Source organism: Microtus oregoni, unplaced genomic scaffold, assembly GCF_018167655.1.
Source record: "Microtus oregoni isolate MIOR12 unplaced genomic scaffold, Mior012 000035F_ref0000213, whole genome shotgun sequence".
NCBI classification, from domain to species: domain Eukaryota; kingdom Metazoa; phylum Chordata; class Mammalia; order Rodentia; family Cricetidae; genus Microtus; species Microtus oregoni.
This window is the reverse complement of record NW_024543094.1, coordinates 23,810,588-23,836,448: the sequence shown is the minus strand read 5'-3', so window position 1 is coordinate 23,836,448 and position 25,861 is coordinate 23,810,588. Positions and strand designations below refer to the sequence as shown.

Genomic DNA, 25,861 nt, shown 5'->3' with positions numbered 1-25,861 from the left:
AAACAAGCATCCGGGTGGAAGCATGCCACCCTGGGGATAGTATGACGTCAGATTACAGGTTAGAAAGATATTTACTGGCACATGGAGATTTTGGTGAATGAACTGAGGCTTTCTCTGGCACTTTGGGCATGCCAGATCCCTGCTCATTTTGTGGGTGAGACACAGGCAGGGTAAAATGGAAGACAGAGATGAACTTCAATTCAGCTCTTTTTACACACTTGCAACAAGAAGCAACCTACCTCATGGTAGTCCACTGATCTTCTATCTCCTCAGTAAAGTGTGATAACAATAGTCATTTGCGAGATTAATTATGAGTTTCAGAAAAATTCCAGCAGGGTGGTGGTGACACAGCACTTGGGAGGCAGAGACAGGCAGATCTCTGTGAGTTTGATGCCAGCCTGGTCTACAGAGTGAGTTCCAGGACAGGCACCAAAGCTACAAAGAAACTCTGTCTCATAAAACAAACAAAAAGAAGAAGAAAAAGGAAAAAGGAAAGGAAAGGAAAGGAAAGGAAAGGAAGGAAGGAAGGAAGAAAGAAAGAAAGAAATTCTAGTGTCTGGCACATAGCCCTTACCCAAAAGAGAGAGAGCTGGAGAGATGGCACAGAGGTTAAAAGCAAGGACTGCTCTTTCAGAGGACCTGAGTTCAATTTCCAATCCCCAGCACCCACATGGCAGCTCACAACTGTCTGTAATTGCAATATCTGATACCAATGCACACAAAATAAAAATAAATAAATTATTTTAAAAAAATAAAGTTCTTTAGAAAAAAAAGAGAGAGGACAACCAATGTGTTTGTTTCTGGCAGTCTCCCTATGAAGGCCCACACCAGCCTCAAGCTTGCAATCGCTCCCTCCACCCCAACAACCACCACATACATGTTAACAAGTCTTTAACTTCAGACTCATCACCATGGAGTATGCATTTAAAAAAGTCCTGCTTACTTCCCAAACTCCCCTCATAGAATATATTTTATGTCTGTTACCGGTTGTTTTCCATTTGAGGGTCTGTTCTCAAAGAGAACGCATCACAGACCACCATCCGCCCTACCATTATTTACCAGGTTCCTCCTCAGTACAAGCCCATGGCTATCAAATGCCATGACTATCTTCCTTCTAGAGAAAAGGAATGTCTTTCCTCTGCTCCAGATTATTTCATGTTTCCTGTCAGATAACCTTTCCTTGTGGCATGATATTTTTGAAAGGCAGGAAATGCCCTAGGTCTCCCTAGAATCTACACACGTCCAGATTCTACTGGAAATCTGCTGACTGCAATTCTGAGACTTGAATAAGACTCAAGGAAACATGGGAAGGGAGCTCAGGCCTGAGTGTCCACGGCCTGCCTGCTGCCCGGCTAACATGATCACAGCACTTGCTCATCAGGGCAGTGTACCCATGTGACCCAGACAACATCGGGCAGTGCTCCCATGTGACCCGGAGACCATCAGGACAGTGCTCCCATGTGACCCGGAGACCATCAGGGCAGTGTTCCCATGTGACCCGGACACCATCAGAGCAGTGTTCCCACGTGACCCAGACAACATCAGGACAGTGCTCCCATGTGACCCGGACACCATCAGGGCAGTGCTCCCATGTGACCCGGACACCATCAGGGCAGTGTTCCCATGTGACCCAGACAACATCGTGCAGTGTACCCATGTGACCCAGAGATCATCGGGCAGTGTACCTATGTGACCCGGAGATCATCAGGGCAGTGTACCCATGTGACCTAGAGATCATCGGGCAGTGTACCCATGTGACCCGGAGACCTGGACTCGGGCTCTGGTAGGAAAAGCTGCTATCCACACCTACAAATCACCTGGGATATAGGCAAAATGCAGTTTTCTGGGCTATCTACTATCTAGACTGGAAGATGGTCCAAGTACCTCCATCCCAACAAAGTGATGATAATGATGGATAATCACCTTTCCTTTACAGAACTACAGCACTGGGGCTGGTGAGCCGGCTCTGCGGGAAAAAGCACTTGCCACCCAGCTTAAGAATCTGAGTTTGGTTCCTGGATCCCACGAGGCAGAAAGAGAGAACAACACCTTATAGGCTGTCTTTTGACCTACACACACGCGCGCGCACCAAATACATAAATATAAAAAATAAAAATGAAGAACCTACTATGCTGTGTTCTTGCTAACAATTAACCATTCCATTGCTCAAACTTTAGGGTAAACTTCTAAAAAAATTACCTTAACTTTTTTCATCATTTGACAGTCAACAAATTGAGAACTTTTCCTTGGAAGGGGCCGTGAACTCCCTGGATGGGAGGCATACCTATCATAATGAGCCTCTTCGTCAGCAGCTCACCTCACCAGCTCAAACTCCACACTGTATTCCCAATTTACTGTGCTTGGTCACTTCCTGGTTTTCTCATTTACATCTGTTTTCCCCATAGGACTTTAAGTCCCATGTGGACAGGTCAGGATCAGCTTGGGTGTCTCTGGGACCTAGCAGAATGCCACCACTAAATCATCAAGATATCCTGAATAAACGTGGAGGGAAATCACAGGACCTTAAAGTGTTTGTAAATAATTATGGGATATTTGAGCAAATAACTATTATAAAATGGCAATAAGAAGAGCTGAGAAAATAACTTCAGGAATGTACTTGCTGTGTTATAAGAACTAAGTTTGATCACCAAAAACATAAAATGCCAAGTGTGACGGAGCATACATAGAGTCTCAGTGCTGCGAGTCAGAGACATGAGGATTCTGGGGACTCACTGAACAGTCAGATTAGCCTAAACAGGGATCTCCAAGTCCCAGAGAGAGGTCTTACAAAATAAACAAGCAAAAAATAAATAAAAAAGCCAGGGTGTATGGCTACTGAAATATGTCACCCAAGGTTGACGTCCTCAGGCCAGGCCAGGCCCCATACCCAAGGGTTACTGGCCAACACAAACGGGATGCCAAAGGTTTATGTTTCTGCTTTCGTTTTCCTTTTGTTGTGGTGCTGATTTTATTTTATGTTTTTGAGTGAGAACATGAAGTCTCCCAACCAAGAAAAGTCCATGGCTGGATTATTTCAGCACAAAATTCTACCAGAACTTCAGAGAAGAGCTAATACCTATACTCCTCAAATTTTCCCACACAATAGAAACAGAAGGAACATTGCCCAACTCTTTCTACAAGACTGTAATTACCCTAATACCCAAACCACACAAAGACTCAACTAAGAAAGGGAATTACAGAGCAATCTCACTCACAAACTTTGATGCAAAAATACTCAAAAAATACTGGCAAACAGAATCCAAGAACACATCAAAAAATCATCATGAGCAAGTCAGCTTCATCCCAGAGATGCAGGGATGGTTCAACATATGAAAATCTGTCAATGTAATCCACCATATAAACAAACTGAAAGAAAAAACCATATAATCATCTCATTAGATTCTGAAAAAGCATTCAACAAAATCCAGCACCCCTTTATAATAAGGGTCATGGAGAAATCAGGGTTACAAGGAACATATCTCAACATAATAAAAGCAATATACTGCAACCCGACACCCAGCATCAAATTAAATGGAGAGAAACTCAAAGTGATCCCACTAAAATCAGGAACAAGACAAGGCTGTCCACTCTCTCCATATCTATTCAACATAGTTCTTGAAGTTCTGGGTAGAGCAATAAGACAATGAAAGGAGATTAAGGGGATTCAGTTTGGAAAGGAAGAAGTTAAACTTTCATTGTTTGCCGATGATGTGATAGTATACGTAAGTGACCCCAAAAACTCTATGAGGGAATTTCTACAGCTGATAAACAGTGATGTGGCAGAATACAAGATCAACTCAAAAAAAAAATCCAAAAAGGAAAAAGAAATATAGGTGTGCACCACTGCAATAGTTAGAAAGAAAAGTACCCCCCAAAGGTCTTTCTATCAGAACACTTGGTCTCCAGTTGATAGCACTGTTTGGGAAGGCTGTGGAGCATTTAGAAGGTTGAGCATTGCTAAAGGAAGTATGTCACTGAGGGCAGACGCTGAAATCTTATAAACCGGCCTCACTTCCTGCTCTTTCTTTCTCTGCTTCTCTTGAATGGATCAGATGTGATCTCTCTGTTTCCTGCCTGCTAGGTCAGCCTCATCCTCTTGCTGGCTTGCCTCCCATGCCATGACAGACTCTATCCTTCTGGAACTGTAAGCCAAAATGAATCTTCCCTAAGTTGCTTTTGGTCAGAGTAATTTATCACTGGCAGAAAAATTATCGATATAACTACATGCCCATTTTTTGCTCTTGTTGCTGTTTTATTTTTTTCAGAGAGAACAATTAAGTTGGGTGGGTGGGGAGATGGGAGGGATTGCTTGAGATCAAACCCAGGCCTTCTTACATGCTGGACAAGCTTTCTGGCAACTGAGCCACCTCTCCAACCCTTAGGAGTGAGTGTTACAGATTAAATATATATTCTTTTCTCAATTAAATACTAATTTCACAGCTTTGTAGTAGATGTTTAAAAAGTCAAACAATACATTGTAGAAATAAAACCTGAAAATGCATAGATCTGGCAGTTGGACAGGCAAAGTCAGAGGGACTTAGATTTGCACAGGAATTATTAACCTGCCTCTGCTACTAATTGTTCACTTCATTTTGTCATCTTGAACTCTCTGATGCTAACAGAAAACCTTTGGCTTCAGGTTAAACATGGGTATCACTGCTGCATCCAAAAACTATACCACTCATTGATATTGGCTTCCTTTGCTCTTTGCCAAGTTCACTCCTCAGAACCTTTAACACCAGCTCTAAAGGCAGATACTGATAGAACAAAATCCACTCTAGATATGGCAGTTATTTGTCATCTCTGTTTGTTTTCAGAACATGGATTTCTTATATGATCTATACCAGCTGCTAAGAGACAAAATTTTCATGACATTAACAATTCATTTTATTACCTACTCCTAAGTTACATGATGTGGAAATCAAGTAATCCGATTTTACATACATTTTTGAATTCTGTCATTACCTGTCAGGTACGTTTGCTCATGAATCTCCGTGACACTCAAGAGCTCGGCATTCTGCTGTTTGCAGCTCTCCCTTGCCTGATGCCAGGTTAAGGCAGACTTGGAGTTTATTTGGTAAAGAACTCCGGTCAATGGATCTTTATTCCAGAGCCTCTCACTGCCTTCAACTGCGAAAGAAGAGACTCAATTAGCTGTGTGATGCATGGGAAATGCTTACAGAGAACAATACATTCACAACCCATCCAGTTCCCCTCATCACATCTTCAGCTGCTGGCCTTTTACTCATCTTTAAAGCCAGCTGTACTTTCCTCGCTCCTGAGATGAAGAGTAGATGTCTCATAGCCAACCACAGTTAGTGTTTCATGCATCTAAGGTAAGAAAGAGACACAACGTCTCCCTGTTTTCCTGCTGGGACATTTGGATTGGATGATGTAAGATATGAAGCAGATACAAGGAAGAAAAATCAAGACACCATCCCAGTGTTCTGGATCAGTGAACAAACCAGGTAAAGGAGAGGAAATAACGCATGGTTTCTTAAGGCAAGTGTCTCTATTGTCTAGTTTGGTCTTTTAAGTAAGGAATAAGAAGAAAGTTCACAGACTCCTTTAGATGGGCTGGGAACATCTGAACCTGCCAACAGAGAATAAAGTGGCTTTCAGAGCTTCACTTTCTCATCACCAGGATGCATTCCATCTAGGTCCCGGCAATAGGACATGCTAATTGTCAGGCTTTCTTCCCATGGTTAAAAAAACTGGCCACTTTCACTTATATTGGCCCTTCGATATTATAGGATTGCAAATACCTTTTATAAACTTAGTGGACTTTATGAAAGCCCAATAATGTAGATAAATATTATTTATAGCCTTTTACATATAAGATATTTTGAAGGTAGCAAATAAAATGTTTTATGCTTGGAGAATATGTCTCTTTCTTGTTTCTTAATAACACAAAATTGTGCTTACAACCTTGGGAAAAACAGCAAAACCTTTGCATTTACTTCAGGGAAAAGAACAGAGATTATATAATTTTTAAAGTTTTCAAGAAAGTGTTAAACTATCCATACCATCTCGTGTACGGCATTGTAATTCTTAATTCTAGATCTAATTGTGTTTCATGTCTGATGAGGAAGTGGCAATCACAGTGCTTTCAGTCCCGCATGCACCCTCCACCCTGTGCTTTGACACATCGAAGAAAAAGGAAAAAATGTGTTAGAACTTGATTCAGGCAATGGCATAGAAATGTCCAAAGTTTGTCCTTGTTGTTGTTGATGACGATGTTGCAGATGGAACCCAAGCCACTGCTGAAGGTGCGTGGGCACTGGACTACTCAGCTACACCCCAGAACTAAAACAACTAGGAAAATCACTGTATGCTTACAGACAAATAAATTTCAATCAGTAATATAAAGTGTTAGAATGATATGATGTTTGACAAATTTAATGTTTGTGTAAATGAGACTTTCCAGTGAGATATATTTGGGTTTTATTTAAAGACAAACATTTTTAAAAAAATATTTAATACTTATGGGTTTGCTTAGAATAAGGTAGAAAATGTGATTGTGGACTAAAGGAGGGTATTTCCTTATTTGGAAATAGTCAAGAGGATGTAATGACCCCAACGTGAACTGAAGTAACTCTTTTTTTCACTTCAAGAAAGTTTCTTTTACATTTTAAATCAAAAGGTTAAAACACATCTCTCGATGAACACACCAGTTCACTGACTGTGTAGCTTCCCAGAGCTCAGCTTCTCACAGTAAACCAGGGAAGCTGATCCCAAAAGCCAAAGCTGCAAGCTATGGACAATTAAGAGAATGGGGTCTTTTCCTTTTCCTGTCCTCATGATATGTGAAAGTGAGTATCTAAACAGAAGGAAAACATTATCATAAACAACCTAAAGGACAATGGGAGCATGTGTTTCGTGGCGCTGGGTCAGTGACCAATACCTACTTGTCCTGGATCAAATCTACTGGGCTTAAAGTTATTATAAAATAATAAAATAATATAAAATAAAATTCTCCTTTGACTGACCCACAAAACAAAATTAAAATTTTATGCAGATGGAAATTAAAAAAAAACTTTTCTATAGTTATTTGTCTTTCATATGTCATGTCAGGACAAATATATCATTTGGCTTTGAATACACAGAATTAACAAGATTAAATAATATTGTAATGGATACATTGGGAATTCCATTCCCACACACATCCAAGGACATCAAAGTCTTTGTGTTACTGATGTCCCATTTGTTCTCCACACGCTATCCATCACACACCCAACAAGTCTTCTATCAATACCACTTAAGGGAAGGATGCTACGGTTGGGACCATGAAGCACATATCCCTGAGGAAAATGAGGATGGATTTAGAAAGTATCACTCTTACTAAGTGAAGACAACTCTTCACTGGTTGAAAAATAGGTACGCCATTTTTCCAGACAAAAAGATTTCTCATTCCAAACAATAGACAGCTGTAAACCTTAAATGGAAATCAAATTTCTAAATGTTGATAGAAGAGAGGCAAATATATCTACCTCCATCAAGGCTAGAGAATTGTACCTGTATGGATTCAAAGCCCATGAACTTCAAGTGTCGTTATAAATACATCTACCTCAGTCACGACCAGAGCATGGTACCAGTAAGGACTTGAGGCCTGTGACCTTCATGGACACCCATCAGATGCTGAAGAGGCAATTACAATGCAATACAGAGTATGAACTCGTTTGCTTTTAACAAGACATTTGGGAAAACGCTCAGAAATATGGTATAGTTTGACATTAAGAAATTTTGCTAAGTTTTACTGCCTTAGAATACTAGCAGAGTAAGAATTCGATGCATGAATTTGTGGCCGCCAAAAGCTTAGTAGGACACAATGTTACTGCAGCTCAGAGAATTCCACAGCAGTTCTGGGCCCACTAGAGTCTCCTCCCTGGCCCAGTTTCCTTTATGGGGCAGCAGAAAACCAGGCCTGGGGGATGTGAGGGAACATGCTGCAACAATCCAGCAATAAATGTGACAGAGGTTGGACATACTTAACTTAGGAAGGAGCGCCTGACTGCAAGAAGGATGTTCAAAGAAGCAGAAATAAGGCAAAGACTTCAACCACTTCCTCCATCCTCGGCCCTAGCTCTGCCCCCAAGCTGTACCCCCAACTCCACCTAGACCTGTCACACACTTTTTTACAGATTCTTAAACAAGGACAGAACCACAGATTTCAAGTTCTGGTACTTGATGTGGTCTTGCTAGTTCTAGGAACACTTGAATTTTCATTTTCAAAGGACTTAGAAGCATAAATTACCCAATTCCCTTGATATCAAATTCCACCCTGTTGGGGCTTTAAGGCAGTATCATTTTCACAGCTAGGAGCTCCAGCACATGCTCACACAAAACTTGAGAACCCTCAAACTCTTTCTCCCACCAAACACATTTATCATGCCATCTAAATTCTGGTTTCAACCTACGGCTTTATAAAGCTAAAGCATTTGGGGTTTGGCAGAATGGGGTGTCTATCTCCAGCATTGTCTATATAATACTGTATACAGTATACTTTGCCCTAAAGTCTCAGCAAATTAGGGTGTTATTTCATACAAGGAATGTTGGGGCAATGGTGGTGCTGTCTGATCTTCCTCCAAAAACCTAAATACAAACAATGGTTTTCAGCCACAGTGGTTCGTTTTCTCCATGGTAAAATGAGAGCTGTGGTGTCTGTAAGGGGTTAGAGTGGGATACTCTAGGATAACAAGTGTGAAAAAAATTGGGGGAACATGTTCTCCATGAGGCCGAGGTCCTACCACCTTGTTGTCATGGTGACTGTTCCAAGCATATCTTGGTCGGTTACTTACATTGCAATGGACAAAATCCGAACAGCTTGTCGGTGTCGTAGTCAGTGGTGGTTCCACACCAGAGCCATCCGTCTGAGCGCCCAGCGCTGGTGCAGTCTGCATACCATTTGTTCTCAAACTTGAACGGGAAAGCGCAGATGGCTCCGTTTGCATTGCCCAGCAAGGAGTACATGGCTGTGGGGACACAGGGGTTTGCATTTAGAATGAAAGTGGCATGTGTCTGTACGCTGACTTCACAAGGCGTCCTGAGGGAGCTGCTCTCGCTCTTCTGATCTGCAGACCCTTGTCCCCTCCACCTCTCCGTAGTCTGTTGCTTGGCACCAGTTGCAGCACAAATTTAGGAACCAATTCTAGCCCCGCCCCTTTCCCACCACCTTTTGGAATGGGCTGTGCTCCTTTCTTTGAGGAAACATTGGCAATAAGCTCTTGTGACACCAGCTTTAACTTCTGCCTTTCCTCCAAGGCAGGCAGATGCTGTCCTTCCTCTTGGCTAGAAGTATAGTCTCAATAACTCTTCAGATTGGAAACAACCTTAAAGCTATGGAGCTGGCAAAAAATGAGAATCAGAGGTTGGATCCTTGGGACCCAGATAAATATGGACATGGAGCCAGGGTCTCAGAGCAAACTAGCTAACTAGACCCACCAAATCCGTGAGTGCCAGGTTCAAGTGAGAGAGCCTGACTCTGCCTAAGGTAGAGAGTGATGGGAGAAAACACTTGCCATCAACCTCTGACACATATGTACACACATTTACATCTTAATACACAAACACACACACACATACACACACACGCGCGCCAAAGAGCCACAGGCAATGTTCAAATCCCCTCCAACTACTTCTGAGCAAGTCAGCCTCCACTTAGTTGCTCAAGTGGTTTGTGTGGGGGGCATGAATAGGATCGGCAGAGTTCTCTAATCCATATCCTAAAAAGAAATCACTCAAAACCCTTAAACAGTATTCACAGTCAGTACCTTTCTTTTTCAATTTATGAAATTGGGGACAGTCTTGCTGTTTAGCCTAGATTGGCCTCAGACTTAATCCTCCCAGTTTCTTGCATGCTGAGATTACAAGCATGTGCCGCCACCGTTCCCAACTGCTTGTTTGCTGCTTTGTTTTGTTTCACACATTATACTGATTTCATTGGACTTGTTTTCAATTAGTCAAAAATTACTTTTTAGTTAGTTATTAATAATTTCAAAACACTATTCTAACTTTAGTTCTGCTAAGATATACATCGAGTCTTTTTTTTAAGAGCACCTAAGATCATTTTATTTAGCAATCAAACATCTTTTTAGGTTCAATAATCTAAAGTATGCAGCTTCCAAGCTAAAATAAAAATTTTTTTTTGAAAAATTTGGGTACCAAACTAGACCTCTGATTTCTGCTGTCTTTTTTTTCCAATTTCCCAGTTACATATTTTCCATTTTCTTTCTACTTTTGTTTTTGTTTTATCGTTGTCTTGGGGGGAGGAGTTTGTTTTGTGTTGCATTGATTTGCTTTGCTTGGCTTGTTTGAGGCAGGCTTTTACTACGTAGTTCTGACAGACCTATAATTTTCTATGGAAAATAAACTGGTTTTGAACTCCCAGAGGTTGCCCACCTGCACCTCCTGGGTGCAGAGACGACCTGTTGTGTCTTCATGTCTATCACTACTGTATTTTCTCTGATGACATTGTATACATATAATACATTCTAGATGGGAAGGCACCGAGAGAACCTGTTCTTCCTTTTTTTTTTAGTGAGGTTCAATGGAGCATTGTATGTCAGAGTGCACAAGGAAATGAGAGGGCAACTTATGGGATAGGGTCTCTCCTTCCACCACGTGGGTTTAAGGAACTTAACTCAGGTCATTGGCCTGGCTGCAAGTATCTTTACCACTGAACTATATCTCCAGCCCCAGGACCAATCTTCACATCTTAAGTTTGTTTGAGGAACATGCTGGATTCAGTAAGAATTGGGACAATTCTCAGGGTCAAGCATGCCCTTACCCTTCCCATAAAGAAAGTCCGTGGGAACCACAGGACCAGTGCATGCTTCAGTAAGTCAGAGAATACATTCTCCTACTGGATTTATTGATGCCAGCCAGAAGAGCTCTTTCAAAAATAAGATGTTTATTCAAAAATAGGTTCGAAAGAGGTCCAAAGAACCAAACTCCACCCTGCCCACTTCACTAAAGAAGCACAAAACTGCCCTCAAATCATGTTCCCTTTAGGGCACAAACTTCCAGATAGTCCTTTAAATTATCCAAATTTACAATACTATTTTTCTAAAACAATCTCTAATATCAAGCAGTTTTTCAATAACATGGTATCTACAATTTTAACCTATATCGTATCAAATCAATTTAAAGGTAATTCTAGAGCTGGAAAGATGATTCAGCAGTTAAAAGCAGACAGTGTTTTGTCAGAGGACTCAAGAACCCATGTCAGATGGCTCACAACTGTCTAAACTCAAGTCCATGGGATCAAACTCCTCTTCAAGACAGATACTGCACTCATACACATACATATTCTCTCTCTCTCTGTCTCTCTCTGTCTCTCTCTGTCTCTCTCTCTCTCTCTGTCTCTCTCTCTCTCACACACACACACACACACACACACACACACACACAATTTAATTGTTTCCAAATTAAAGTCATTTTGAGGGTCTAGTCTCCTCAGCAAGATTATTTTATATGTTGAAAGGTCATCAAAGTGTTGGCAAAAGGTAGCTGGTGGGCCATCTACAAAACTATCACGCAACTCTTCATTGAAATAATTCAAGACTCCTGTGTCATCCTTGTGTACTAACCTAGAATCTGGGTGAGGATCGAGCTTGCAAGCTGTACATTTAAACAATCTTACCAGATGTTTCTTAAACACATTAGTGTGATGATCACTTCCCTAAGTATTATGCACATTTCCCTCAAAGCAAATAACAGAACAGAAAGATAGTGACAGACGACTGTATTTTAAAATAAATAGGCTTGGTGGTACAGGCCTGTACCAGGCTACTCAGGAGACTGAAGCAGGAAGACTTTAAGTTTAATGTTACCTGGGCTACAGACCACATTCAAGGCCAGCCCAGGCAACCTAGTGAGACGCTACCTCTGAATAAAAGCAAAGCCTAAAAGAACTAAAAGCAGCCAGGCAATGGTGGTGCACACCTTTAATCCCAGCATTCAGGAGGCAGAGGCAGGCGGATCTCTATGAGTTGGAGGCCAGCCTGGTCTACAAGAGCTAGTTCCAGGACAGGAACCAAAGCCACAGAGAAACCCTGTCTCGGGGCAGGAGGGAGAACTGAAAAACTGAAAGCAGAGCTCAGCAGGAGAGCGCATGCCCAGAATGTGTGCAGCCTTAGATTTAACCCCCAAGACTGTGAGAAAAGAAGGAAACATAAGTTCCAAGAGGCGAACTCTAACAGTATTATCCTCAAATTGAATTCCTCAACCTGACAATCGGCCCCTTTTTGAATTTGACACAATCAAGTCTGAGCAAGCTTATCTTGCCCTTCGAGTTTTCTGTTGTTTCCCCTGGAAGGTGGCACTGCTTGGCTTGCCTCTTTTGGAATTTCTAAGTTTATATCACGTTCAATAAATGTCTGGACATAGCTCTTTTCTGAACTCCACCCTCAATGACTTCAATTTCTCCTCTCCTCTTCTTCTTCTAGATGGACAGAAAGCAGACAAATAACCTCTTTACAGGGAACTGGGTTCCTGGGCTGTATCACTGTGATAAGCGAGGTCTCCGCAGCCCCAGCAGAAAAGTCGTTTAGGAATAAGTTTCCCCTGTCCCCAAAGGCCTGTTCTTCCTCCAACCTTGAAGTTGTTCAAGATAATACCTCATACTAGCCAAATATCCACATGTGAAATGGGGCTGTGGCATGATCTGGTTCAAAAGAAAAGCCTTTGTAAAAGGTTCAAAGCTCTTTTGAATTGTCTTGATTTGCTGTCTGATTCAAAGTGAATGAAATTTGACTAAGACAAGGGGAGACTAAAAATTCTGAGTATCTTTCCCCTTTGATGGCTCAAAGAATTCACTTCAAATAAAGAAATTGCCCTCCCTGCTCATGGTGTCTTTATCTAAGGCAGGTGACTAGATATGGCCACTAATCCATGAGCCAGTTCCTCAGTTTGAATAATCCAGAATGATTATTGTCTCCAAATACCACAGCGTCACAAAATAATCAGAAACACTCAGAGTTTCATTTCAGGTCATCTGAAGTAAAGAATGTCCTTGCGATCATTTCTCCAGAGAGATCCTAACCTTACCCTGGAGGTAAGGAAAAGCCTCATTAGAGCTAACGGGACAGTCTCAATGTCAAACAGAAGGCTTGGGTCAAAGACCACAATGAACTACTTCTGAAAACTATAACACATTGCTTAAAAGTAGGTAATATAAAGGCACTCAAAGTCATATTTCCTATGAATTACCAATAACTAATGGTTATTAAGGACATTTTTTCACACTTATTCACCTTCAAGTCCATCTAGATCACAGAATAATTCAAAAGCTCACAGTGATGACTTACACAGTAGGGCACACTTATTTCCTTCAGCATCACGCAAGGAGACAGAAAGCCAGTTGGCATAAGGATGATGCCCTCTGAGCTCTTACCTTCATAACCCCTTGAGCACAAATCATCTGTGGTTCCGTACACCTTCCATCTGCTCCACAAACCGGAACCCTTGTAAAGTTTGATGTTCTTTTCTTGCCTGTTGCCATAATTAAAATATAACTCTGTGCCCTTGAGTCCAAAGAGCGTGTCGTTCTTACACTCCCATTTCTGAAATTCGCTTTTCGAGTCGCAGGCGTACAGAGTGACTGAGGCCCAGTCGGTTTTTGAAGACACGCCCAAGCATAATTTGAAAGAGACACTCATAATCTGTGATTCCGACACCCAGCGGAATTTCTGGGACTCGGCTTCTGGGTTGCAGCTTGAGGTCTGCACCGAGCTGGCACTGAGAGCCTCCACACAGCGCTTGTGATCTTCATTGTAGATCAAAAATTGCCTCGTGTCTGTTCAGAGAAATGAAGGAAAACACGATGATTAAGTATGTTCACATAACGAGGGCAATATTTTAAGACAAAAGTTCCCAGACTTCTGTTTCCCTAGAGAGGTATAGTTCCAGGGAAACTGGCGGAGGTAACTGTCTCGGGATGCTTCTCTCCCCCCTGGAAGCTGGACAGACAGACTTGGGGAGGGACCTGGTAGGAAATGAGTTTGGGTAGCTTTGGCTCATCCTCCATAGCTGATCTGTGGTCAAATGGGACTTCCTTTGGTGGAAAAAAAAAATCAAGAAAAAAAAAATTGGTAAGCATGAATTTCCTTCTGTATGAATTCATGTCAAGGTGTTTCTTTTCTGTTTACTTTTAAAGACTATCCAAGGAAAAAATAAAAGATTGATATTTGACAGAAATATACACTAACCCCTCCTTGTAACATTTTCCTAAATTTCTTCTATCTACTTTGGACAATGTTTTTCCAAATATTTTTCCAAATAAGCTGGTAAAGTTGGGTTTCTGATAATCTGGAAAAAAAATGATCTCAGTTATTCTTAACCAAACCATTCTGGGGCTGAAGCAGGGAGGAGGGAAAGAGGGAGAGGGAGAGGGAGTAGGAACAGCAGCAGTCAGAAGAGTCCCTCCCTATTTCCAGATTATTTTCAAATAGCAATTCTGTTTCCTGTTCTCAACTCCCCAGTGCAGTTGGCATCACCTACACTCTGAGGTCAAGTCTCGGACTTTCGACTAAAAGCCCATAATGAATCATGGCCTCAAAAGGCCATTGTCTCCTGGCTCACTTGCTCCTCTCCCCATGCCCACACTGGAGAAGACTCCTTGCCTCTTCTCATCCATATTCCTAATTCTTGCCACTCTCTTCTGGGGTGCTACATGTCATCAATATGTTATATATTAGAAATATGTTACATGTGCTTTATGTCATAAATGCTGTATTGCTGTATGTTATAAATATGTCAAACTCCGTAAAACACAGATCTAGAACATCGGCTACCATTTGCTTCTCTGGAGTTGACAACTGTCCCTTACACACGCCACACCTAAGTCACCTGTTAATTGAACTCCTTCCCACACCTGACTCCACTTTGTTGCTGCCCACGAGTTAGTGCGAGAAGGTAAGTTACTTTCTTCCTCAAGAAAATTAAAACTTTTAAAAAGTAGGGTGCTTTGCTCATGGTAAAACACAGAAAATAAGAAAATAAAACATTTTTTAAAAAACTACTAAGAGCATTTAGCATACAAAATGCTCGTCAACCTCCTCTCATTTAAAGCAGACTGCGAATGTTCCATTAGCTTAGCTCTTCCCTTGTGTTTTCCTAGCTGGTATTGCCCTCCACTACTCCGAGCTGCTCTCAGTATAATCTCAGCAGTAACCACACACCGATCTTACACTCCAGATTTCAGTCATTCTGGTTTGACTACTGCCTGGCCTTTTTAAAACCCCTTATTCAGAGAAAAAACAAACCAGGAGACAGTCACGCTCTGATGGGGAAGGACAGGAAAGTCTGTACAAGGAGCATGGCCTCCCTTCAGAGAGTTTTACTTTCATGTACCCGATTTTCATCTGTAGTTCACCTGAATCTCACTCCAGTTACAGTAGTGTTTTTGTGAACTCTCTAGTTAGGTTTCCATAGCTATGGTAAAACATCATCACCAAAAGCAGCTTGGTGAGGAAAGAGTTCATCTCAGCTTACAATTCTTGAGTCACGCTCCATCATCCGGGGAAATCAAGGCAGGAACCAGAGAAGAGAAACAACGCTTACTAACTTGCTCAGCATGCTTTATACAGCCAATGCCACCTGCCCACGGTCAAAACAACCCCAGTGATCTGGGCTTTTTCATATCAACCATTAATCAAGAAAATGCCTTACAGACTTGCCTACTGGCAATCTGATGGAGGTAGTTCCTCAAATGAGGTTCCTCTTTCTAAATAATTCTAGACTATGCCAAGTTGGGAAAGGGAAAGAAAAAAAAAAACATCCAGGGCAGGAAGCAACATCCAGCATTTTCTTTCTCAATGCTTCATCATGCACCCAGATTCACAAGCCTAAATCCACTAGTCACCCTAGTTTCCCAGCTCTCTCTCCCTCTCCTCCTCCCCCTCCTTCCCTCTCTCTCCCTTCCTCTCTCCCACGTCCACCCCTCCCAATTCTGTGTGCAATCTGCAGAGAAGGTGAGGGAGAAGCACCACATCCATTCCCTCCTCTGTTCTCATTTCTCTAACGTCACTGTCACCATCGTGGTCCTGCTCTACTCTCAGCTCTTTCTGAAGAGGAATCATGGAGGCAGAGGACTTCTGGTGACCCAGATTCCTTTGACGAGAGGACACTGATATGTCTCTATACAGCAAAGCCTTCTCCCACATAACGGTTGTTGAATCCACTGAACGACGTGGAAGAGTGGGATTCTGTCTATTCCTGCTGTCTCATTGGTGGAGCTCCCTCCATGCATTATTCTGGTGGAGTATTTCTTGGTTTAGACAATGGGTTTTGTTTCTTTTCTGTCTTAAGGTCTTGGGAGAAAACTTTGTTTCTAATTAAAAATCTGGGTTTCTTACCTTTTTTTTTTTTTTTGGTTGTTTTTTGAGACAAGGCTTCTCCGTAGGTTTAGAGTCTGTCCTGAAACTCACTTTGTAGACCAGACAGACTGGCCTCAAACTCACAGAGATGCACCTGTCTCTGCCTTCCAAGTGGCATGCACCACCATCACCCAATAAAAGGGGATGGCTTAGTGGTTAAAGACGGGGCTTGCAACCAAGGTTGATTTTCTAAGGGCAGAATCCCTTCAGGTCTGGAACCACTGAGCCCAAGAGGAAAGCAACTGACTTTCACAAAGCAGATCTCTGGACAAGGAGCCATCTAGCCCTGACACCTCTCACTCCTTGCTCCTCACCATTCGGCCCACGGCCCCTCACCAACACTCACCACCGCCAGCGCTGAGCCTTGCTGTTACTCAACACTCCTGGCTGGTTGCTATTTTAGCCACTTCATAGTCCCAGCTCAAGTGTCAGTCCCTCCATGAGCTGGCCACCTCCGCTCATTTTACTCCTCTCTTTTCTTTAGGATACCCACAACCTTCTTGCAGTATATGCTCTCCTTTTATTTGTGAGCTTTGTGGGGGTTGGAGATTTTTGACACAGGATAGCCTTGAATTCTCTATGGCACAGAGGCAGATCTTGAACTCCCGACCCTCCGGCCTCCATCTTCTAAGCACTGAGATAACAGGCAGGTCAGCCAACCTTGTTTACTTATTTTTACTGTGTCTGCTTTTGCAATATTATAAACCCCATGAGAAGGACCTGGCCTCTCTGGTTCAATACTATCATCTTTCTTCAGGAAACATAATTTTTCAATAAGTCTTAGTTTAACGAATGACTGATATAACTGAAGTGTTTTATACTCAACAATGGATTCATGATTACGGAACTATTTTACATGCGTGTTTTCCCTGCAGACTTATTTCCCTCCCGACACATCTATAAGCAACTTGACTCCTGCAAAGAACGCTGGCTGAGTTGCTCCTAAAATGCACACTTATCTGTGCTTGTTTCCTGTGCTTCTCCTTGGCTGCTAGAAGCGGAGCAAGTGGGATGTCGCTGCCATTGGACAATGCGAGGAAACGCTCGTTATCAAAGCGTGCTGACAGAAACACACACGTGCTTCTCCCAATCGCCGGTGCAGTTTCTCTTTCATCATTGTCCCTGTCAAACGCATCTGGCTGAACAAGTCATACATCTTCCTCCAAAAGGATGTTTAAGACCTCGGCCAAAAGTCAGCTCAGGGCATCGCTGTCGTTTCTAAGTATACCGGTGGAAAGCATTTGTAAACATTCTAATATTTGCCATACAAGTTATGTTTTTGTAACAGAAACACCACATAGGGACAGAAGGACAAAAGGGTTCATTTCTCTGCAATCTCCCTATGGACGGGGATATCTGAAGATTTTATTTAATACCTACACACTTGGAACTTCTAAATATTGCAGGACTCTCCTTTCATCTTTATCTTTCTCACCTATTTTTCAATGAATACTTGGCAAATGTATCCTGTGCGAATTGTTGTGATAATGACAGTATGAAGAATCTAAAGACATTCCTTCCTTCCCCACACCAAGGAAACATGGCTGCTGTAGTCCTTTCAAGGACCAAAAGTAAGTAAATGTAAAAAATACATTTTGAAAATCAACAGTAAGTTTCAAGCCAATATCTCAGATAAAACAATAATAATAACAACTTAAGAGGGGCCAAAGAGATGAGTGAAACGGGCAAAGTTGTCTGTATCCAAGTCTGACTAACTGAGTTTGATCCCTGGGGTCCACATGATGGAAGGGAAGAATCAATTCCCACAAGTTGTCCTCTGACCTCAACCTAAATTCCAGGGCAAGCATGCGTGAGGCAGAAGACCAAGTATCCAATAAGGTGTGAATTTTGCTGTAGGCATGTTTTAAAATGACTCTATAATATTAAACAAAGGAATAAATGTCAAAATCTTCCAGCAAAGAAATGTAGTCCTAAAGGGGGCGTATTCAGGGATAGAAATATAATACACTATATTCCCTTAATACACTTTTAGATTCTCTCTATTGTCATGTAAAATAATGACACTAGCACACATAGTAAAACTGGAAGACTGAGAAGCTGGATTAGAAGAGGCTAGAAAAGGACTCTGGAATAGGTATTGTCAGAATTCTCTTTCTATCTCAACTTCTGCAATGGTCCACACAGTGTAACACATCCCAAAATGTCAGGACTCTCTGCCTGGGGACATTTTATGACTAGGGTGTGCACACAGGGCAGATCTGGCAGGTCAGATCCACATCCCCTGTGACTGATGGGGAGGAATAGAAGCCCCGGTGTTGTAAATTCTAGAGGACAGTGGGGGTCTGGTGGCAGTGTCACCAGACCCCCACTGCAAATCTGAGTTCCTCACACTGGCATAATTGCATGCTTTTCCTTCCCATCTCACTTCCCTATTTGCCTGGGTAGTGTTTCCTGACATGGCTTCCCAATAAAATCACAGCTATGCAATGTCACCTGTAGTCGGCGTAATAACCAGGCTAGCTTAATATGAAACAGCAAATTTTAATGAAGGAATAGCTTACAACACCAGGGATCCAGAGATGAGCAGGAGATACAAAAAAAGAGAGCGGAGGGGCTCACGCTCACCAGATTTATATGTAAACATTAGCCCGAGGCGAACATGCTTTCTAAGGGGCTGGACTATCTTTACAGTCACCTTCTGCAGGACTCCAGACTGAGGATAGACAGTATGTCTGTCACCCTCAGGAAATGAAGATGAAGCCTGCAGTGCCATGTCACCTCCCTAACACTAAAACCCAGCGGGAAATGTTTACCGTGCCCCTCAGCTACACAAAACGCCAGGCTGGAAGTTGGGAGGGGTGGTGAAAGGAAACTTGCTTCATTCTTCACTTTGATTCTTTATTCATTCACTAGCACATCACAGAGATTACTAATTCATCTCGTTCCCTGTGGTCACTTGGAGAGGCATAATTGTGGTAACATAATTGATTCTGAATTCAAAGGGTGTGGGGGGGGGGGGGAGAAGGCAAGACATTTTCCAGTACCCTTCTCTTTTCTCTAAAAGGGTAACTTCTACACTTTCCCTGTTACAAAGTCCCATCATAGCGGAAGGAGGCTTCTCCACTGCCCCATGATCAATCCATTGTTCCAGGTGTGTCCTGAGGCCATCCCTTCAGGTTGTGCTGCCCTTCAGGCTCCACTGTCTCCTAACCCACCAGCTTCCCAACAGTAGCCTGATCCCCAGCTTAGGGACAACAAACACCTGCAGGTAAGAAATTGCCTCTGTGTACTGTTTTTTCCTACATATAGTCATACTGACCAATTCATGTTGTGTATCCATCACCCAGTAAGCAGCCAGAGTTTAGCACTTTGTCAGTAGAAAATGAAGAGTTCACTGTTCACTTGCTGTGTGACTTTGCTAAGTCTCTTAGTTTTCTGTGCTTTCAATCTATTGAAACGAGAGTGAACCACAGCACCTACTGGGTCTGCAAGAGTAAATGAGACCATCTGAAGGGCCTAGAACAGTGCCTGAGGCAGGAATGCCTCCACCAATGCTCATACTCCTTCCTTATCAGGAGTGTGGAGAAAACAGGCTTGAGTGGGGTGTGAGACGGCTCAGAACAGGATGAAACTGGAAACAAACAACAAAAAGAGCTGATGAAGCAGCCAGGCAAAGGGACAGTTGAACAGAAAGACAGTGGAAGTTTGGAGAAGTCATGTGGTCCACAAGGGTCTGTGGAGGGTCTGTGACATCCTGCATTGCCATAATTAAACTCATCCTTTCTAGGTCAATCTTGTCATCTGTGAAATAGGATTAATACTCCGAGTCATTCTTCCTTCAGAAAACTCAGTAAATCTTGATTCCCTTCTCCCCTCTTGGAAAGAAAAAAACTGTTGATGTAAATCCAAATATCTAAGACCACCTTTTACTGTACTGTTCTTTAGAATCCCATATTTCTTTCTTGACTGGAACAGACCAGCTGATAAATGATGCCACCTCTCGGCCTCAATGCCAGAAAGCAATACGCAGGAGCTAGGTGTCGCTGGCTCACTGACCTCCGAAACCCACTTACTCTTCAAAGTCTAGTTGTTTTTCAGGTACTAAAGCATGTGTCACTTTCTTTTCTGAAACTATGAAACTATGGCTTCCGGCTCTATGTTATGTTTTGGCTCCATTAGATGTACACAGTAGTACACATATGTGTGTTATGTTTTATATAGTCATATATAGTTTATATATATATAAAGCTATATGTATTGTATATACATGCCCCCTATATGTATACTGTATAAATGAATGAATAGTAATACACATATTGTTTGTAACCATATATAAAATACTATCTACAGTACATATTATAATTCTATATGTGTGTTCCTATATATATTATATACATAACACCTATAAATTAAAATTTAAAGTTATGGGACTGTCTACATAGTGTAGTGGGTGAAAGCACTTGCTACCAATTCTGAGGACCTGAGTTTGATCCCTGGGACCCTCAGGGTTTTGTGGGAACCTAGGCAGTGTGGATGTTCACATTACTAGACCTGGATGGAGGTGGGTGGTCTTTGGACTTCCCACAGGGCAGGGAACCCTGATGGCTCTTTGGGCTGACGAGGGAGGGGGACTTAATTGGGGGAGGGGGAGAGAACTGGGAGACAGTGGCGGGGAAGAGACAGAAATCTTTAATAAATAAACAAATACCATAAAAAAAAAAGAAATGAACCAAATCCTAGAGTTGTCTTCTGACCTTCACATGAATGCCGTGGCAAGACCAAACCCACACACAGACACAAACAGACATAATCAATAAATTAAAATGTAATAAAAATCATGCTTAACTAACATCAATCTAACCTACGTATCTGTTCCCAGGATAAGAGAAAACGGGCTTTCAGACATGAAGTCTGAGGAGTCTGTGGAAAAGATCACAGTAGCAAACAAATAGGAACATGGAGAATGAGGCCGGTTTTATTCTATGTTGAACTCGAGGAAATACATAAAGTTAAGCATCCATGCTTCACGAGATGTGTTTAAAGTGAAATCAAAGATTGCAAGGGCAACGGGGAGATCGGATACTGCAATAACGTGACAGTTAGCGTCACTCCTTTCTGGACATTAGATGGAGAAACTGAAGTAGAATAGACTCGAAGAAAAATGGTCTAGCATGATGTCCGCATCAGAGTCACAACCGAGCTGCTTCCCTTCTAGATCCAGGTATTTTTGTGTTACTCCAGAGCCTGTGATTTTCTGTCCCTCACTGGGAGGTTCTAGGCTTGCACTCTGCTGTAAAGCCATGCCCCACCCTCTTTTTACTGTTGATTTGTTTATTTCAAAAAAGTTTTATTGTATTTATTGCAGTTCTGTGTTGAGTATGCCAGACAATTGATGTGGAGATCAGAAGCCATCCCACGATGTGGGTCCCAGGCATCAAATTTAAGTTGTCAGGCCTAGCCGCAAGCACCTTTACGTATTGAGCCATCTCTGGCCTAAGCGCTTGCTGTGTTTGTCTTACTTTCTTGTGGTACCAATACACTAAGTCCCAAAGAGTAAGATCGGAAACTTGCTTAGTTGACAGCCAATTAAAGGACACCTGAGTTCTCAGGATCCCCTTTCCTAGTTCCCCATCACCTCGCAAGACCCATAGGATGATCGCCTTGCTACCCCATGACCCAGAACATTTTCTTCTTCCCCAAGGGAGCATCCCACCCCAGTACCACTTTCTGCACCTGTGTGTTGATGCCACTGATAAGCTGGCTATGTTTTGTCCTCTTTGCTTCTGGCTTGCCTGCTGTCTTGAGTGTTATTGCCAGTGTTTAGGCCTCAGTACGTATGTGTGGAGTCATAATTATAGTGGAGACATCGTGAGAGCTGTTGGGAACTGAATTTGGACTAAACAGAGAAATATAGTTTGGTAATTTTGGCTCATGGGCAATGGTGTGCTGGTAAACTCAACAACTTCTTTTATAGAAGACCACAAAACATAGAACACTAGCTGATCCATGGTACTTGCTGACCCCTCCTCCCATGAGTAAATAATCTCATAGTGGTTCTGCCATCCTGAGGCCATGTAAGCAGAACTGGGAAGAGACGCTTGCAACAACAGGGCACCTTCCCAGATCTCAGGAAACAGCAAAGCAGGGTGTCACATGATGGGAAGCCCAAGCTTCAAAAACGAGAGGAAGTCATGGCTTGAGAGAAAAGCCTCAGCATCATGAGTCGTTAGCACAAGCGCTACCTTGGAAAGGGTGCCTTCTGGAGATGGCGATAGGTGTGGGCGGTCAAATGCCTAGAAGTTCTGTTCAGCAGGTGGAAGCCCACCCAGCACGCCACTCACTTTCCACTCTTGCTCTCCCAGGCCCCCTTGACTTCTTACCATAATATAAAACCATGTGGGTGAGTCAGATAATCCTTGCTGTAACATATGGGGAGCTTAAAGTCAATGGGAAGCAGCTCAATGGGGACTTTTTGTTTGGTTTTTTTATTCTCTAGAGAGTCCTGCAGGATCTCACACTCTATACTCCCATATCTATGTCCACAAAGAAACCTGCAGAACACTCTGTCCCAGGATCTGTGCCCAGAGACCGGCAGGACCTCACACTCTGCCCCGTATCTGTGCCCAAAGACCCACAGAACCTCACACTCTATCCCATATCTGTGGATTAGGGAGGCATCCTGCTATCTCAAGAAGAGAAACATTCTTAAGAAAATTGAGGAAAACTTTATCAAACAGTTCCCTAGAGAAATTCCAGCATCGGTTTCACAGCAGGACATGGTCAAAGATCAAGGGCACAAACTGTGTCCAGCAGGCATTAGTTTTCTGATGGAAATAAAGAGTGATAAGAAGCTAAAATAGTCTCAAAATAGATCTGGGAGTGGAAACTCTCCCAGGCCCTTCCATTTTGATGCTTAAGAGTTCAGAGAAGTACAGATTTAGCATTGCCTTTGAGCATCTAACGAGCCCTGATCAGTTCCTACAGACACACCAACCACCATCAGACTTTAGCACTGAACACATCCACTTCTGAGACAGTCTGAACAATTTTGGATACAGATAAGGATGGACTTTCTAGCAATAAAAATTTTGAATGTCTTCATTCCTGTGTCTTCTCCCCCTCCCACCCCACTTGGCCTTCTTTATTACCTAACCTCTCTTTGTCTGTGGAATGTAGCATGATTGTCCTTTATTTTACAGCTAATATCCACTTATGAGTGAGCACATATCATGCTTTTCTTTCTGGGTCTGTGTGATTTGGGAAGTCCTATTTCTTTCTGAGTAAATATGGAGGAGGGGAGAATGAATGAGGGCAAAGGGGAGGAGGGGGAGGAGAGTAGGAGGAGAGGAGGGAGGGAAGGTTGTGGTCGGGATATAAAACATATAAATTAATTAAATTGAAAAGTCAAAAATGAAAATCTTTACACACAAAGTAGAGTGTGAGAATCACAGAGTCCCTCCTCAAGGGCAATTTCCGCTCCTCATCCTTTTGCCTCTCAGATGAGGGGAAGCAACTTCCCCTTCTCCTGCCAGAGATGCTCGGAGGATATTGCTGGGCATGCATGGCAATGGCATAAAATGAAGTAGGGCAAACCACAAAACAAGAAGCCATTGCACAAATCAGATTGAAATAGCCATACCCGAGAGATACCCACAGGAGGACAGAGGTCCTGGGGGGGCTTCAGCCTGGACAGCTTCTGGCACTGGAGGGCAACAGCATTGCCTGACTCTCCCTTGACTCCCACATTGGCTGCAAGGCCAAGGTCAGATGCAGGCTTGACTGTGGTCTGGTAAAACCACAGGTGCTGCAAGAACGGTGTGCTCCAGTCCTCTTCCTGATTGCGCAGGTCTCTGAGCATCAACTCCAGACAAAAGGTGTGCAAAGCCCCCACCTCAAAACAGACTTACCCAATAGCTGAACGGCGACGGGGATGACGGAGATAAAAGCCAGGAATAGGGGAAGCCTCATGGCCCAGTATGTACCCTTGTCTTCCACTGATGGAAGGGAGGGGAGAGGAAACGAGAAAGAACACGGCCAGGTCTCCCGGTTGCACCTCTGCCTAGTCCAGGGTCTGGGAGCTGCCCGGCTGAAGAGGAGGGCAGAGGAAGCTGTCCCTTTTAAAGGACTCCTGAATTTAGGAAAACCCTCCAATTGAGAGATATCCTGTCACATGGGGGCGGTTAGAAAAACAGGAATTCAAAGTTACAACTTTGCTTCGTAAGCTAAGGCGCAGGGGGAAGGGGAGAGAGGCACACGTGTAGGAGAGGAGTGAGCACAGGATGTGGGGAGAAGTGAGGAGCTGGGCCTGGTCTGTGGGAGGGAGAGGCAACCCAACTGAGCATGCGGAGTGTTCCTCAAGTGCTGGGAAGTGTGTATGTATGTATTACCTGGGTGGGGAAATTGAAAGACTGTAGGAGGCAGCTGTCGAGGTTCCCAGCCTCAATTCTAAAGTCAGAAAGGGACCACACTGGAAAGGCCAGAAACATTTCCCAAAAGTATAAACTGCCTCTCAATCCTCTGCATTTAGTCATAGAACCCTCCCCCACACCGCCGCCAGCCGGCCCACCATCCCTACACACACACACCTTAGAAAGGATCAAAGGTGTGGCTCTTGTTGCTAGAAGGAAAATGAAAGAGAAATTAATTCGAAGATACGATCTCAGTGAGGCCAGGAGATGAAGTTCCAGAAGCCTTTCTCTAGAAAGCCGGAGGAAACAGTGACGAGAGCTTTGCAATCAGCTTGTGGCCTGTACTCAACCACCACAGTCCCCTTGAGTTTGAAGACAGAAGGACCTCTACTGGCAAATGCAAACCTGGCTTGATTTAATGAGAGTGGAATTCTGTTACAGGATCGTTCACTGAACACCATGCCTACCGACCTAAACACCGATCTTTTCCCTCAGGACTACAACAAGAGTTAAGAATATTTGGAAATGGATACTAAGGATTAGATTGCTGGGGAAGACCTGAAACTGGAGCGCGGGAAATGTCGGTGGTTCAAAATGAAGCTTCTGGAAAGACTGGAGATTTAGAAACTTTAAACGCACAGTCTGTTTTCAAACAAACAAACAAAAAAAAAAAACTGTAAGATCCATCAGTTCTGGGGCAAAGTTGCACGCTTTGCTTCCCAATAAAAGCTGTGATCTCCCTCATCAATTCTCTTTTTATAAAACTTAAATTTAGGATAATTCTGAGAGTAGACATGGCACGGGGACCCACCACTCATTTTCATTCTGCCAACATTTAACTGACAAACGAATTTATTCCAAAACTGATGAGACCCAAATGTTTTATTTCCGAATATTGCTTAACTCACTTACCAGAAGAAAACTGAAACACCGCTTTGCTTTGTAGGTCAGACTGGCCTTGAATCTTTGATCTTCCTGTTTCAGCTGCCTGAGAGCTGGAATTAAAGGTATTTCCCACCATGCCTACTCCACAAAAATATTTTAAAGATTGATTTATTTATTATGTATATAGTATTCTGCCTGCATGCCAAAAGAGGGCACCAGATCTAATCACAG

General features: G+C 42.8%; 1 protein-coding gene across 1 annotated transcript in view; it reads right to left on the bottom strand.

Moving 5' to 3' along the window:
- Positions 1-24,322, bottom strand: part of Mrc1 (mannose receptor C-type 1) — an 88,949-nt gene extending 64,627 nt beyond the window's left edge. The window contains exons 1-4 of the mRNA XM_041630836.1: positions 24,245-24,322; positions 13,394-13,795; positions 8,799-8,972; positions 4,966-5,130 (exon numbers count right to left, since the gene is read on the bottom strand). Of these exons, the coding sequence (XP_041486770.1) occupies positions 4,966-5,130; positions 8,799-8,972; positions 13,394-13,795; positions 24,245-24,305 (802 nt within the window). The 5' untranslated portion in view covers positions 24,306-24,322. The remainder of the gene's footprint in view (positions 1-4,965; positions 5,131-8,798; positions 8,973-13,393; positions 13,796-24,244) is intronic.
- Between the last annotated feature and the right edge of the window lie 1,539 nt (positions 24,323-25,861).